The sequence below is a fragment of the Lactuca sativa genome, chromosome 3, assembly GCF_002870075.4.
Source record: "Lactuca sativa cultivar Salinas chromosome 3, Lsat_Salinas_v11, whole genome shotgun sequence".
In the NCBI taxonomy this organism is placed as follows: domain Eukaryota; kingdom Viridiplantae; phylum Streptophyta; class Magnoliopsida; order Asterales; family Asteraceae; genus Lactuca; species Lactuca sativa.
The window spans coordinates 188836079-188853062 of record NC_056625.2 but is presented as its reverse complement, the minus strand read 5'-3'; the positions used below and the strand labels follow the sequence as shown (position 1 = coordinate 188853062).

General features: G+C 33.1%; 3 protein-coding genes across 3 annotated transcripts; 2 read left to right on the top strand and 1 right to left on the bottom strand.

Moving 5' to 3' along the window:
• Nucleotides 1-1988: 1988 nt before the first annotated feature.
• Nucleotides 1989-3105, bottom strand: LOC111884839 (uncharacterized). The gene has a single exon (XM_023881139.3). It carries the CDS (start codon nt 2960-2962, stop codon nt 2201-2203), a length of 762 nt encoding a protein of 253 aa, XP_023736907.1. The 5' UTR covers nt 2963-3105; the 3' UTR covers nt 1989-2200.
• Nucleotides 3106-9895: 6790 nt separating this feature from the next.
• Nucleotides 9896-12335, top strand: LOC111884835 (protein FAR1-RELATED SEQUENCE 5-like). Its single transcript, XM_023881136.1, has 5 exons — nt 9896-10052; nt 10529-11318; nt 11423-11646; nt 11728-11747; nt 11829-12335. The coding sequence occupies exons 1-5, from the start codon at nt 9896-9898 to the stop codon at nt 12333-12335; spliced, it is 1698 nt and encodes a 565-aa protein (XP_023736904.1).
• A 395-nt stretch (nt 12336-12730) lies between these two features.
• LOC111884834 (uncharacterized) lies at nt 12731-13120 on the top strand. Its single transcript, XM_023881135.1, has one exon. The coding sequence runs from the start codon at nt 12731-12733 to the stop codon at nt 13118-13120; it is 390 nt and encodes a 129-aa protein (XP_023736903.1).
• Nucleotides 13121-16984: the final 3864 nt, after the last annotated feature.

Here is a 16984-nt window from a genome sequence, read left to right as displayed (position 1 = left end):
TAAAGGTGGAAGAAACACTTGCGTTTTTGAAGATCTAGGATGAAAGGCTTGATGATACTTGAGAGAGAATGGGTGTTCTTGACTTGAAAGTGGAAGGAATGAAAGAAAAGTGAAGGAAATGAGGTTTTAAGGGGGAGTTTACAACCAACCTTAAGATTACGGCCGTAAACTCAAGTGTTGTGGCAGTGAACTCCTTTTGGTGGTGATTAAGGCTTGAACGTTGTACAGAGACTCTAGCAGGTACTTCCTAACACTCATTCCTTGAATGTATTAGGCTTAAAACTCATTGGAATGACCCTTAACAAGGTTAGAAGGCAATGAACTTAAGTCTGACTCTCGATTGGCTGGACTTAAAAAGTAAAAAAAAAAATTCAGGTTGTCACAAAGGTCTAGAAAACGTCTTGCAAGAAGAGCATGGTGTCACCCTAGGGTTTCTAGGGTAGACCTATAAGGTTTTTTTTCGCTTCTTTTTAGGGTTTCGACACCTATAAATATAGCTCCCGAGGAGTCCTATTCCAAACACGAAAATTCACATCTCTCTCTCTCTCTCTCTCTCTCTCTCTCTCTGCGATTTCTTCCTGGTTTCTAAGTATTAACTTTGCGTTTATCGTTTTCCATTGTTGTTGGAAAACCAACATTAAATCCTAAGGTTTTACTCTGTTGCTTACAACTAATAGATACGAAATAAAAACTTTTAAGGACATGAGTCCGATGCCTACAGTTTTCTACAATAAATATCAACCATCAACAAGTCGATTTTACATTATTGTTGCACATTTAAATTCCTTCTGATTTCTTACAGTCAGATCTGATCGTGAATGATCATTATAAATAACTGAATTTATTATCTTACAACATCTTGACATTTAATCTTCAATATTAATCGGTGGTTGTTTGTAAAAACGTTTTGGATATTTAATCATAAATAGTATATATCCATTCATTCGTGTGTTAATTCTAAATAATTTGTAATTAATTCATAATATTGATTATTGTATTGTTTAAATATCAAGCCTGAAATTTCAACAAAATGCAATTAAACAGATAATCATTTCATCAATTGTCCACCTTTAAGCAAATCTGAAATTTTGTACTATGTAACGCTGCCAAGGTTGGCATTCACCAGTACAATCGAAGTAAATGTTCATATAGATAGCGGGCCACACGTACGTACATAAAGATGGACCCTTTTGGTCATTATTCGAGCCAACTGTTACATTTACAAGATACAAATAGGCAAATTTAAATTCAAAGGTAGGATAATGGGGCGTCGTATTGATTGTGAATCATTTATTTCACCTACAAATAATTAAATATGTATTCACTATGAGTCAAAAGTTATATTTCAAAAACGATTTTAAAATTTAGTTTTATTTTTTTTTTCAAATTAAAATTACGATGTTTATATGATTAATATTTATGTTAGAACTAATAATTTCTATTATTGTAATTGTTGATAGACCTGTGAATCCGACGAGTTTTGGCCCTGATTAGAGAATTAGAGATTTAATTGGAAGCTTCCTTCTTTTTTCTGGTAAAAAATTAGACTTTATTCCCCTAGCGGTGTAACCTATATATATTGAAAATCCTCCCTCCCTCCCCCCCCCCCCCCCCCCCCCCCCCCCCCCTAGAGGATTCATGTTCCATAATAAAAAAACAATATGTAAATTTTCTACTAGAATTAATAAGTGTGTATATTTAGTTCTTCTAAAAAATAAAAATATGGGGTTTTCTTTAGGTGATCCTACAATAATACCTACCCAAATGCAATAAATGTTTTTATATAGATCCCGTGTTCCACTGTTTGTTGATATAAAAAATATATTGAAGTCTATTCATCAACATTAATCTTTCCTTTTTGATAATAGAAAACCTAAATACATCATCCAAAAATACGACTTCTAAAATATTTTAACTAAATACATAAACCATATCTAAAGCGTGACATAACATAAGTTTGAAAATTTCTCCCACGTAAACAAGATCAATACAAAACAACGAAAACATATTTTCATTGTTTAATCCTAAGCATTGTTAAATTCCATCATGTTTTCATCGACAAACTTTACATTTTCAAGGGTCATTCGTTTATGAGATTTACAAGCAAGAAACTTCTCATTCAAGCATATTTACAGTTAATAGAACTTGAAAAGATCAATTACAGAGATACAGAATTAAACAAAATTTGCGTTTGATTATTCTAGAATGGAAGCATTTTACCCATTCCATTGACATTTGAGAACAACCCTACTTGCCTATATGGTAGATACGATTTCCTCTTACCCATTTCATTTTCTGCTCTTTTTTGAACGTAAAACTGTTCATGAACAGGAGTTTGAGCCTTCAACCTGCCGGCGACTTTGGAAACCTCACCGGAATTCTGTTTTTGCTTTCGAGTTAGCACCACCACCGGTTCCTTCCCTTGGCTGTTGCTCCGCCGGAGCAAATACCGGATCTTCCACTTCTTCGATCCAGATCCGGTAGAGCTACTCTTCTTAATTTTATTCATAACAGGTGAAGATCCACCTTCGGTCTTAGGCCTCCAAACGCAGTAAGTTCCAGAAGGTAGAGCTTCCAATTCGTCGGCTTCTGATGATGAACACGATGAAGATTCTTCTGGTTTATCAATGAACATCTTATGTAATGAACTGGTGATAGAATCAGAAGCATGAACCTCAGGATCTACCTCATCTTTCAGCAGAAGATCTTGATTGAAAAGAGGATAAACAGTCCAGCCTCGCGAGTTAATCACTTTAGCTGAAACTTCCTCTTCGGTTAACTTCAATGAAAATTCAAAATCATCTTCATTGGAATCCCCAAATTCGTGAAATAAAGCTGCCTGTTCTTCACGTTCTTCACCGGTAACTTTAGCGGCTGCTGTGGATGTTGAACTATTAGAAGTGTAAAAACTGAAGCTAGGACTGGATCCAGAACCTTCTGTTTCCCTTAGTTGTTGTTCCATTATTATGCTGAAAAGTTTCAGTAATCTTTTGGTTTTTTTATAATGGGAAGTGAACAAGTAGATGAGGAGTAGAAATTGGTAGCAAGGTTATTTATAGAGAGGGGACTATTATTTTCCGTTTTGTATTTTAATCGCGAATCAGTATCAGCTTACTTAATCGTGTACGTCGTTAATAAAATACGGCAGATTCATTGAAATTGTTCCCCCACCTGCACAGCCACACAAGTATAACTCACATATAAATATTAATGCAAGTGTTTGGACCAAGTGCTAGTGTTTGGACCAAGGGCTAGGACCGTGGGCCTTAGTCGTGTCGTGTCAAGACATTAAATAGAGTGAGAGAGATTAACTTTGTGTCGCGTCATGTCAATCTGTTTGCTTCCGTGTCGGTTTTTATCCGATTTCGGGTTAAGATTTAGACGTTCCAAATATGTTGTGTCATGTTGAAACATTTTACAGATTAGAAAATAAGAGACGGTGAGACGAGAAGGAAAATGTGAAACGGTGGAGTTGGAATGTGAAATGACAAAATCACTAATAAGTTTAGAAGGCCAAATTGAAAAATAAGAGTTTGGGATGCAAAGGTGCTAGGTCGTGAGGATGAGATTTAGACGTTCTAAATATGTCCTGTCGTGTCAATCCATCTACATAAACTTGTCGAAATCACTTACCTAAATACGTTTATTTTGTGTCGGTTTGTTGTGTCGTGTCAGGGTGAGCAATGTCTCTGCATAATTCAAGATGGATCTCAACATTATGTCCGAATTCTCTTCTTGCCACGTACTAATCGTTGCAAACTTCTAGTTGATGTGTTCGTCGAATGGTTTTGCTTTCATCATACTCACATTTAATGTTTTATTCATCTTCGAATATCATATTATGTAATATAATACACATATACATCATCTCTCTCATATTTTTATACTAAAAAAAATATGGTGTTTGTAGTAGATGTCAACGTTTTTTAAGAGCTCGAAACGCTCACTCAACATCTTTCTTCGATTTTTCCTGAGTTTCTTTTTGTTTTAAAGTTTAACCTCTTTTGATCATTAAGTCATGTCAACATTTTGAAAAACATGATCATAATGCGTAGGGTAGATCCCTTCCACATGATAATTCTGATACCCGTAACACGGTTAATGCACTACAAAAGAAAATCTGGTAAAGTTCCGTTATATATGTCCTTGAATATCAGTGACATATTTAGAGCATTGATGTTGTTAAAGGAACATGGAGCACCGAAGAAGGCATGTTGTGTCAAAATATCGTGTGACACAATAGCTTAATGTATGATAGTTAGATAGCCTTGGTTAGCTATCATGTATTGACCATGATATGCTTTCAGGCAATTTCTCTATTCCCAATAGAGACAATCCAAGATTCTTAATATTCCAACGAGACCATATACGTTTGCATGATGACCAAGTACGCGTGGAAATCATAATATTCCCATCTAGTCGATTGGGAGGGTGGCATATGATATCATTCAAAGTGCAACTTTGCATTTTTTTTAATGGAATAAAATATAATGTATCTCTTTGCAACCGGGGATTGTTAGAATTATGGACACTCTTCCATAAACAAATGTTTGTTCAATCTGAATTGACTTCGGGAAAAGCACCCTTGAACAATTACATGCTCGTCCAAATAATTGTACATGAGACCTTGGTAGGAAGCTTCATGATTTGTATATGTATATTTCCTTTTTTAGGCATCACGTTTTCAGCTTTCTTATTGTGTCGTTCTTTTATCTTGCTCGCCACAGTGTTAATAATGCATATCGACAGTTGTAGCAATATCTCAAAAGTTCCCGAAGATGAATAAATTTTGAAGATTGTATGGAAGAAAGTGTCTGTACCATTTAAAAATGTGTTTTAGGTCAGTTTTTATAGTGTTTTAGAATTTAAAAAACCAATTTTATAAAAGTATTCGTTAGCTTGACATTCAAATGAGAAGTCAAGAGAGAGAGTCTCGGAACTAGACCCATATTGCTCAGCATGCTAAGGTAAGGCATGGTGTGTGCTAAGCACACCTTAGCAAACACGAAATGCCACATACCCTCCAACCTAAAAAATAAATTTATATAAAATATTCTTTATTCAACACAAATATACAAAACTGAGAAAATACATGTTCTCAATTAATTGAAAAGTTTCATAAAAATCGATTAACAGAATATATTATGAATAAGAAAATTTAGATATATATTAATGTAAATTATATATATATATATATATATATATATATATATATATATATATATATATATATATATATATATATATATTCAATTGACAAATGAATAGTATAGTATACGGGTGTTAAAATTTGGTCACAATGGTATTCATGACCGCAGTTTTAGTGTCCAAACTTCTCTGGGTTTCAATATTTAGCCACATCCGTTTTTTATATTTTTAGTTTTGGTCCCTAGAATTTTTGAATTTCAAAATTTGTCCACATGACTTTTTTATATTGACAGGTATGGCCACAAAAATTTCTTATATTTGCAGGGTTTGTTACTTACATTTTCGTAGTTACACAGGTTTGGTCCTCACCCCCACCCCCCCACCCACAATGCGGGGGTAGTAGCTTACTAGTTTTAGACCAAATTGCATGTTTTTTTCTAGCCTATCACCTTTACTCCACAAGATTCGTTCCTAGCATATTTCAACACTATTTCATACATTTGTTTTATCTTTCGTCTCTCTCACTAACGATTGTTAAACCCCTGACTTAAATCCCCTCATGTACAATGCAAATGAGGGTATTTTGTTATTTTCTCATATTAATTAGCACCCCCACACATACACATTTTCCCTCTCTCTTTCTTTCTTTCTTTCTCTCTCTCTCTCTCTCTCTCTCTCTCTATATATATATATATATATATATATATATATATATATATATCAAAATGCATCTACAACAATTCTAAAAATCACTGGAATAATTTTAATGTTCAAACCTAACATTGAAAGATTAGTTGTTGTTTTGAAGTTAGTTATTAATTTAATTTGATTGCATGAAGTGGTGTTTCTAATGAATTGAAGTGAAGAGGACTTGAAATGTTAAAGATGGTGAAAAACATAGGATTTATGTGTTAGAAGTCTAAAGTATGTTAGTTGTTATCATTCTCCTGAAAGATCAAGGTCTAAAATGTAAATTACTCAGCTATAAAAACAAGCAAAGGGTGAAACTCTGATCACTTTTGTCTCGTGTTCTTTCTACTAAAACTGTAAAGAATAGAAAAAACCATTTTCTCTTCTTGTGTAGCACCCAAGTCGCCAGATATATGAAGTTAATGATTTAATCTATTTTAATTCAATTAAAAGGTGATGGAGGGTTTGTGAGTACGGTAGGGGTACACTAGGTACGCATGGTGTACTCCTTGCGTGTGCACCATCAGGGTCCCGACGTATGCTGGGCATACTCAAGCCAGGGGAAAACCCTAATTTTTAGGGTTTTCACCCTATTTAAAGACCTTAAGTCCCTCAAGTCCATTACCTTTTCAGCCTACATTGCCCTTTTAGTGCCAATCTCAAACCCTAACCTTCTTGAGTGTATTTTTGAGCTTACCTTGAGTGTTTGGGTGTTCTTTGGTGGTTTTGAAGAAGAAGGAAGTTTGGGAAGTAGCAAAGGAGAAGAAGGACCTTGTAGATCCAGAGTTTGTACACAATTTATAGCATGTTAAAGGTATAATGTTTGAACCTTGATCATTTTAAGCTTAGATCTAGGTTTACAGTAGATTTTAGCATCTTTTGATCCCATAACTGGGTTTCTTGGAGTATGAGCTACTCCATACCATTTGAGCTATCCTTTTGGAATCTTGTAAGTGTATGGAGTCATAAAAATTGTTTCTTACAGGATAAGACTCAACCATGCGTGTGTTAGTGACCACCATGTGCGGAATCGACGAGTTCATGTGTTATTTCATCCTACTCGTCGAGTAGGTTCTTGCACTCGACGAGTAGGAGGCCCTGAATGCATATTTTCGAGTTTTGTTGCTGGAAATGGACTAGAAACATTACCCTAAACTGTTTTGGTCTTATAAAACTTGTGTTAGATGGAGTAATGGTTATGCTAATCCATTTACAACGGCAATTATCAAAATTTCAAGTTTTGTATGTGTTATTTATGATTCTTGAAATTGTTGATATGAATGTCCATACACTTAAGAGTTTAGAAGATCATAGGAATTATTTGCAAATAGTTTGTTGGTTTAATTCTTGATCTTGATGTGTTTTAATGGAATCCATAATTTGTCCTCAAGTTATAGATTACCAAAAGTCTTCATTTTAAAGTCCATTAAAGAATGCATAAGTTACATAAAATGAAGAGTCTTTCATTTTAATAAACCATTAAATCACAAGTTATGAACTTGAAAAGTTTTGAAAGTTATAAAACATGCCCTCAAGTTTTGGAACATGTAAAGTCACTTTAAAAAACTTTAGTTCCAACCCCTAGAATTTTAAAAGTTAAAATTCAACCCTTATACTTTATAATATTATAAGTTTATATATATATATATATATATATATATATATATATATATATATATATATATACACATATATGTATAAGAACAAGTCGTTTTACCGTTAGTAGGCCTCATTCACGAATCCGGTCTATAAGGGGGATATAAGGTTGTTGCCTATAAGATGGCAGCTTAATGGGTGTCCACTCTCACCCATCGCTTCCTTGACTGGTGGAGGGTCGCTAGCCGAATAGGTAGGACAATGACTGTAATCCTCATTAAAAGTATGATGGTTATAAAGTAACTAAATGTTTATAGAAATTCTCGATCTTAGTTACTTTAGGAATATCTGAATATGGTGCTAACCCATGAAATTACACTTTGCACTTTTCTTAAGTCGTTAGTTGAGCGTGTGTGGTTAACCGACACACTAACCTGGACTTAACAAGGTAGGCAAATGGTGGCTTAACGTTTATCATAGATCGGTGGAACACGTGTAGTTAACCGGCACATCAGTTAGGTAATAAACGTTAAGAGTACCAAGTAATTTGCATGGTTAATTCACACCTTATTCTGTGATCCTCGGCATCCCACTCAGAAAACTTGAAGGGCACACTCGAGATTGAAACATGCCATTGAAAAGTTCAATGAATCTCAAAAGAATCTAGGAGTTTCAAAACCAATTGAAACCTAATAATTTATTTCGTTTTTCATGGTGGAAATTGGTGAATCGTCATTCACCTACCTTCAAATATTTTATAGCTTGGATTACGACATCCCTCTTCTAAGTTATAAAATATTGGGTTGGGTCCTATCCTTAATATTACATTTGGGTGTCTTATTAAGTACTATCTTTATATCTAATCTAAACTTGTTCTTTTTTTCTTTTTAGATGTCTTCCAACAATGCTGCTTCTGGCTCAAACCCTACCGGCTCCTTCTCTCTCATAAACCTTTGTGGGAGAGTCATCTTTGATGGTTCCAACTTTATGGATTGGATCCGGAACATCAGGATGGTCATGAGATTACAAGGACAAGGAATATGTCCTCGACAAGGAGCTGAAGGAACTTGATGAGTCGTCTGCTACTCCTGATGAGATCACTGAATTTCGGACTCATGAGAGAGATGCCACCAAAGTGGCGTGTATCATGTTGGCCACAATGAAAGTCGAGCTCCAAAAGTCCTATGAGTACCATTACCCTTTTGAGATGAACTAGGACTTGATGGACCACTACCATCAAAGTGCTTGTTAAGAGAGGTATGACATCATCTCCTCCATGATAACAACCCGAATGAAGGATGGTGAACCCATCACTTTTACCTCCACGATGTGGAGGTAAAAGTTGGTGGAATTTGGCAATCCTATTAGGCCTACAAAACCTGTAATTTATAGATTTTTTTTACCTCCACGACGTGGAAATAGCTTTACCATGGTGTGTAAATGGGTTTCCTTTCCGCACACGAACTTGTAGACCGGAACAGGGAGTTTTCAGGATTTTTTGAGCTTCTATAACATGGAAGTTCCTTTTCCATGGCATGGAAATTATATTTAAATTTGGTTCGAACATGAAAGTCAACCAAAATTTTGTCTAGTTTCTGGGACATCTTTAATCTCCTTAATCGGAGTTACGAGTCATTAGATATGGTCAAAACACCGTAGAGATGTCAAGATGTCAATCTACCACCTTTTTGTGTCTTTTTCGGTTTGGTTCTCCTGCTTTTGCATCACAACTCCCATTGTAATTGTAATTGAACATATCTTAATCAAATATATTAAGATAATATCCTAAAATATATAGTTAAATAAAACCATATCGAAATAGATCAACTTATCTTTTGCTTGTCCTCAAGCAACAATTAGATTGTGATTATGTCATATCAAAACTTTGCTCACCAACATCACATGGAATAACTTAATTTTAATTCGCAAATTATGTCTCGCATCAAGGCATATTTTTGTTTCTAAAAGATCATAAATACTTCCTAATCCAAAATACTCACAATCCTTGAATTTGCACCATTTTATTACTCCTTTGTTTCAAAAGTTATTACCAAATTTCTAAGAGACATGACAAAAAGCAAATTTGAAAACGATATATATATATATATATATATATATATATATATATATATATATATATATATATATAAGAGTAGTATCAAATGATAACACCTAAAAGGTTGAGAACGCGAGAACACTTATCAACCAATCGTTTTATTATGGTATTTAAGTAAATTTGTATTTAATATAATTTTTAATTAATATAATACAATTAATAATCAATATATTATCAATTATTATTTACCTATAATTAAGGGATATTCCATAGTGATCGTTGAATTGAAGATACGATTTCTGATTTCCAGTATACCATTCGTGATTTAGTCAATCGAAATTTGTATCTCTACATCGTTTATGGTTGAAGATAACAACGTAGGAATTTTTTAACGAAGCAATATCGATGTCGGACTGTTTTGATTACAGTAGCGATGATACCGAACATGATGATCAATATGGCGACAAAGCATTCGACAATAATCAATATGATGAAGACGACTTCTATCATTCGGATGATCAACACAGCGGAAGAATTCAATTATCTGATTATGCGAGTGAAGGTAACAATTGAACATCTTTTAAAGACAAATCGTGTATTACAATCAGTACTAAATGTATGTATATGATGAATAAGACGTGTCATTTATTCAGTACATATTTGTACATGATTAATCATATACGTTTTATGTATTAATTAGTTAATGCTTGTGTATATCACAAATCGGTGTTGATTGTTTCGTAAGTTTAATACAGTGTTTCTTAAGTTTGATAAGCATTGGTGATTATGCGACAACACAATTATATATGTGATAATGATTTAAATCTTTTTACATAGTTATGTGTATTTTAAAATGAGTAAACACTTCAACTTTGAATACTGTTTCACACACGTTGATTATGATTAGAAAATTGTTTAGTTTATGGGGACTCCTAGTTTATGAATACGTAATTGATCTAAATTTATATCATGTCTCTCATGCCGCATTATTGTTTTTTGTTGTCTAAAAAACAGGTACAAATCGAATTGATTCTTAAGAGGAATCATTCAATAGTAATGTTGTTGACTCGCCCAGTGGGAAAACCAAGTTGTGGAAACCTATTGTTCCTAAAGAATTTATGCCAGATGTAGATGCTACTTATCAATCATTAGAGGAGGCGGTTGAAATGTATAAATTATATGCAGATAAAGCAGGTTTTGGTGTCATGTTAAATACAGTAACGAGGTTTGGTGACAAAACCATTAAAAAAATGTATGTAGTGTGCAACAAAATGGGTAAAATACCTAACAGATCAACTGACACTTTGGATCCTGAGGGAACTGGAAGGAATAAACGAAACTCAAACTTCAGAATCACGGACTGCAAGGCATTGATAAAGTTTGAAAGGTTACTTATGCGAACTAATGCTTGTAAAATATATGAGTTTGAAGAGAAGCACAACCACCCCCTAGAAACTAAAGAAGAAAGACGTTATTCCAAACGTGCACGACGACTTAGTTATAAAGACAAGGAGTTTATAGTGTGTTCTTCAACATATACACATAAGTTACAAGCTAGTTTGCAAGGAGGTTATGAAAATGTTGGCCCTGAAGCAATTGATTATAAAAATTTTAGAAGGAAGATGGGAAACATTATAGGAGACAAGCATGCACAACTGGTTGTTGACAAAATGAACATGAGGAAAGACAAGTTACCTAACTACACATTTGAGTATAAATGTGTTGATAGTGTGTTAAACGCAAGGTTTTGGGCGAATGAAACCGATATGTTATATTACAAGAAGTTTAGAGATGTGATCTCATTTGATGCTACATTCCGAACAAATAAGTATGCTCTTATAGTTATCTTTTTTTTTCTTTAAATATGATTATTGATGTTTTTTGAGTTTATAAGCATTGTTCAATTTGTTTTTAATTACGTTTTTAATACAGGTATGGAATGGCTTTTGTGCCGTTTACAGCCATTGATAACCACAAATGTTCGATAAACATTGGAGTAGGTTTGTTAAGCAACGAGTCAATAGAATCTTATCGTTGGTTGTTAGAAGCTTTTTTGAAAGCACATGGAAAACACCCTCAATTAGTGTTAACAGACCAAGATCCAACAATTCTACAGGCCGTTGAAGCAATATTTCCTAGTTCTAATCATCGTTTATGTATGTGACACATTATAAAAAAACTACAAGCTAAGGTGTGTACATTTTGGTTAAAGTTAACACGCATCATTTTTTATTCAGCAATGATTTACACAGTTTACGTATTTTTAAAAATGATTAGCATAGATATTGTTTATTCATAGATAATCTTATAAAATTCTAATGTTTTATTTAGGTTTCAGCCAATTTTTTTGAAAAACACTAATTTTCAAAAGCGTTTTACTAAGCTTGTTTGGAATGTCTACATCGAGCCTGAAGTCTTTGAATCAAGGTGGGAACTGCTTATGAGAAGATTCAAACTACATGACAAAAGATGGTTCAAAGACATGTACAGGGATCGAAAGCTTTGGATTCCAGCCTATTTTAAAGACATGCCACTACACAGTCTGATGAAAACTACTTCAAGGTCTAAAAGCGTCAACTCATTTTTTAATAAATACTTTAACTCTGGTAATTTGCTTATCTATTTCATGATGAACTACAACACTGCAATTGGAAAGCAACGAAATGGTCAACAGAAACTAGAACATGATACAAAAAATGCAAAGCATGAAATGATGCTTCCAAGTGGATTACTAGAACATGCAGCTACGGTTTACACTAAAACCGTTTTCTATGAGGTCAAAAAGGAAATATTTAAAGCAGCCTGGTACTGTTCTATTGACAGTGTTGAAATGATTGATGGGTGAAAAGTTGTTATGATACACAAACGGATAAGAGCAAACAATTGAAGATAAAATGCAAGGTTATATTCATCATTTAAACGTTATTCATTAGTGATCATACAAGTATATTTTATCATTATTTTTAAATTACATATACTTGTTTCAATATTATGCAATAACCACCAGCTAATATGTTACTTCAATCAGTTACTAACATACATTATTTTTATTATACAATGTAGGTGGAACCAAAGTTTCCTGAAAAAGAAGTTAAATGTTCATGAAATCACTTCACACGTACTGGCATTTTGTGTCGTCATATTTTTCTTGTATTGAAAAGCAACCGTGTTGAAGAGATTCCAGAGTAGTATATTCTCAGAAGATGGAGAAGGGACGCAATTTCCAGCCATTTGCTTGCCATGAAACATGTTGCCATGGAAACAGAAGATGACACCTTTAAACTTCTAACAGAGGCATACAACAATATTGAATACTGGTTGGATCATTTCAAAAGAAGCAATGAGAAATTGTTAAAATTTGTTGAAAAAACACGTAACTTGAAGCAGGAAGCAATGGAGTTTGTCCGTTCAAACCAAACATCATCTGATAATGATGAAAAAGAAATTATACGGATGCTTGGAATACACAGCATTCCTGATGAAATAAATATCCATCCACCTTCATCTATACGTACCAAAGGTAGTGGAACTAAGAAAAGAATGGTTAGTGCAATTGAGAAAGCTGTTGCAGCTGCAAAGAAAAAAACCAGAATGTGCACAGGTTGCAATCAATATGTTAACCATAATTAGAGGACTTACAAAGTGAGACTTGCACGAGAGTAAAAACCACCGTAAAATGGCCCATTCGTTTGCCCAATAGATTTTACTTTTATATTAGATTTATGAATAAGAATATGTTTCTATGATTTAGTATGTTATTTTATCTTAAAACACCTTCATTATTTTAAATGTTTTGTTTTATTCAGCAATGAATAAGAGCATAAACAAATATGTTAATCCTAACAGATTAATGATATTAACAGGCATTTAAACATCTGTTATTTGATTAAAACAATTTTCACTTAGAATAGATATATTTTTCCTTTGTTGAAATTATAAAACCATCAATCATTATAGACTACAGTCATATACAATTCAAGCAGTATTCATAGTTTATTGTATACTGTTAGTAGTATATCATAATAACAAACGTTTGTACGATTAACTTTTAAAACACCTATACATCATATATTGATTTATGTTTGCTTCTGGGTATATTTTAGTCATAATTTTAATCATAGTAGACTTTAAACCATTTTTGGTAGTCAATAATGAAAAATATCATAAATACATTAATTACTTTCAACATATTAATGATATGAAAATTGTGAAATACTCTCCTATTAAGTTAAAACAATTTGCATTTAAAATATAATATGTTATGAATAATTCATGTATTTATGCTGTTAGTCAATATTGAAAGACAACATACTTTAAGATATAAAAACAACAACAATCATTATAGAATATAGATACATTCATTTAAATTAATAAAAGTTCTGATTGTATGGTCATCGTAGTATAGCATATTAACAGTTGTTTGTTAGTAAGAAATCATTGGTGAATATACATTAAAATTATACCAGTCATGTTAATCATTATTTTTTGACATAATTTAATTTTTCAAAAGTTAAAGTTATAACCATTAAAATATCACCATTCCATTACTAAAAGTAGCAAACCAAAACGAACTATTGTACGTTCTGCAACCTAAGTTAATATCCTTAGCATATAAAACCATTGTTTTAAAACTATCTAAAAGAAACCATCGAAGTCATAACTAAAATAACTTTTTTAACATAACTAACTAAAATCATCCAATCTCGTGTGAATTTGTTTCTTTGCAATGGCCAACAGTTGAGAACGTTGTCTTGAAGGAATCTTGTGGAATTCATCAACCTTTTGGAGCACATAATCTTTTTGCACATTATATTCATGAGTGACGATTTTGTATAAATACTTTGTCCTCAATTTAACAAGTTGATCATCTTGTGCAGAAGACTCGTTCTTGAACCCAACTTTAAACTCATTCATACTTCCACCCATATACGTTTCCATGTGACGCATTGTAAACACACCACAATCAATGTGTTTGTTTATTGTTCTCCAAGGCATTTCCAGTCTATGTGGCATCACATGTGAAAACATCTCAGCTTTTGGATGATTCTGAGATTTTAAGTAATGCACTATGTACTCTTTCTGAAAATGTAAAAAACATTGTCAACACATATAAAATTTTATTAACTATGTAATGTAACTTTTATTAACCACTTACAATGATTTGGGGCAACTGACCATATCTCTCATCAATATGATCATCAACTTTGTTGTTGTCAATGATTACAAACTGTGGGTGTTGTAGATTGACCACAAAAAGGAAAATGTGGAAGGAACGGATGACTAGTAGGAAAAGATGTAACGTTTATTCATTTACATGTATTCACTTTATTTAATATTCATATTTGATCCATGATAAACAAACACATAAGTAAACTGTTTAGATATATCTCTTACCAAGCCAACGTAACGTAGGCTTGCATCCATATCTTCAATAGAAAGCACCAGATTCTCAATGAATTTATCTTTACGTTGACTTTCTGTTAAATCACTTTCAAGATAAGAATTCTGTAATCCATTTTTAAAAACTCATTAGCTTATTTATATGTTGTATTTAAAAAATAGTATAATCAACATTGATCAATATTAAGTTATACCGTCACATCTGTCTTGCAATAAACTCTCAGAGGCGATTCAGGTGCACGCTTACTTTCATCAAGATTCAACACTTGACTCCAACAATCAATCACATGTTGGAAAACTATATCATTGCAAAAGACGTGACCAATTATTACTAATTTTAATAAGCAACCAACAAAATTAAGTAATTTTAAACATATTTTAAATGCATCTTACTCTGGCTCTCCCTGGAGAGAGAATATCCGTTCCGCTACACGTTTTTCTTGTCGTGGAACTCCTTTGATGATATCAACAGCCCGTATAATGTAAGGAGATTTTAGATATTCTGATTTCATTCGAGGCCTGTACCCTCTTCTCTTAAACCCCTTTTCATCATTGTTAAATAGTACTACAGACAAAGGAATTGGCATTTCCATTTCATATGGTGGTGTAGTCTGAAAAGATTTTCTTCCAGATCTATTCACGAAGTCTGCATATTCCTGTGACATCTGAATACTGCATTTTGCTATCGGGGAGTTGTCAAACTGTTTGTGAGATGTTGCTAGAATCAGCGTACGTTCAATTTCACCCGCGTTATCATACCACCATTGAGATTTTTCTGGTTCCTCTGATGCGGAAACTTTATTAAACAAATCATTTACTTTGTTTTTCCATTCTTTGACCAACCGATTCTCAGGATATTTCTTGACAGCATCATTTATTTTGTCTTCCAACACTTTCTTTTGCTGCACTAGCATGTCATGCATCTCCTTTATTGTTGAAATAGTTGTCTAATACGGTCACCACAATATATTTACGTTACAAACCAAATAAAAACATTAATATGTCATTTAGTATTAATTTATACTATAGTAACTCATAATTCAAATGTGAATAAATAGTAAACTACCTCAACACTTTCCCCACTTCCACTAAAAATTTCCTCTCCTTGATTTCCCTACGAAAATTAATACACTATTAGTTTTTGTACTATTAGCTTATTATTTATTAATGATTATATTATATTAATACCTTACACCTTCTATCACTAATTGTCACACCTCCTGCATCATTTCCCTGTCAACATTTATTAATGTAATTAATTTAGATTATACAAAATAACAAATTTTAAATTTCATATGCTTTATTCAATATAATATAATACTACCTGAACTTTTTCTTGCCCTACATTACTAGTTCCCGATGCTTCATTGATGAATTGAAATGGTTCTTGAAATTCACCCATACCTAGACCTATTGTCCTACACTCTACTCTTTCTCGCTCACACAGTTTATCAACATTCCAAATACATATTGCTGGTCTGCCTCGTACAATCTTCACTGAATCGCATCGAAAACTTTCTACGTACAGCAACTACAACAAAGACAAATAAATACTGTATTAATTAAATACACTTTAATGAATCTATACACATAAGTCAACCAATATTGAATGACAACTGAATTTAAAACAACTCTTACCAGCAGCAATATAATTGGCCCAACATAGAATCCTTTTTTGCTGTTTGGATTCCATGCACTTTTTGTCTCCTTAAGTCAATCAAAAACATATCCACACCAATCAATGTCACTTAGATCCAGGTCTTTCGTGACTTTTGATAACATGGACCCATGCTCATCGACTGACCTAGTGTATTACACAGCAGGACAAAGATGTTTACTTTAAAGAGTAAATCCGCATGTGTGGTTTACATAATAACTTGTTGAACTGCCCTTGGTCTAATGTTATCTTCATCATCGAATTGTTTCTTCCAAACAGTTATCGTGTCGTCTGTGACTTCTCTATAAGCCATGGACTTTATTGTAACATTTCCCAGAGGCAGACCCAACATTTCGTGAATAACCTGCCGATTAATTGGTATCTCTCCATGATGAAGATTGAGTACCATCCTATCTGCATCAAAATTCCTTACTACA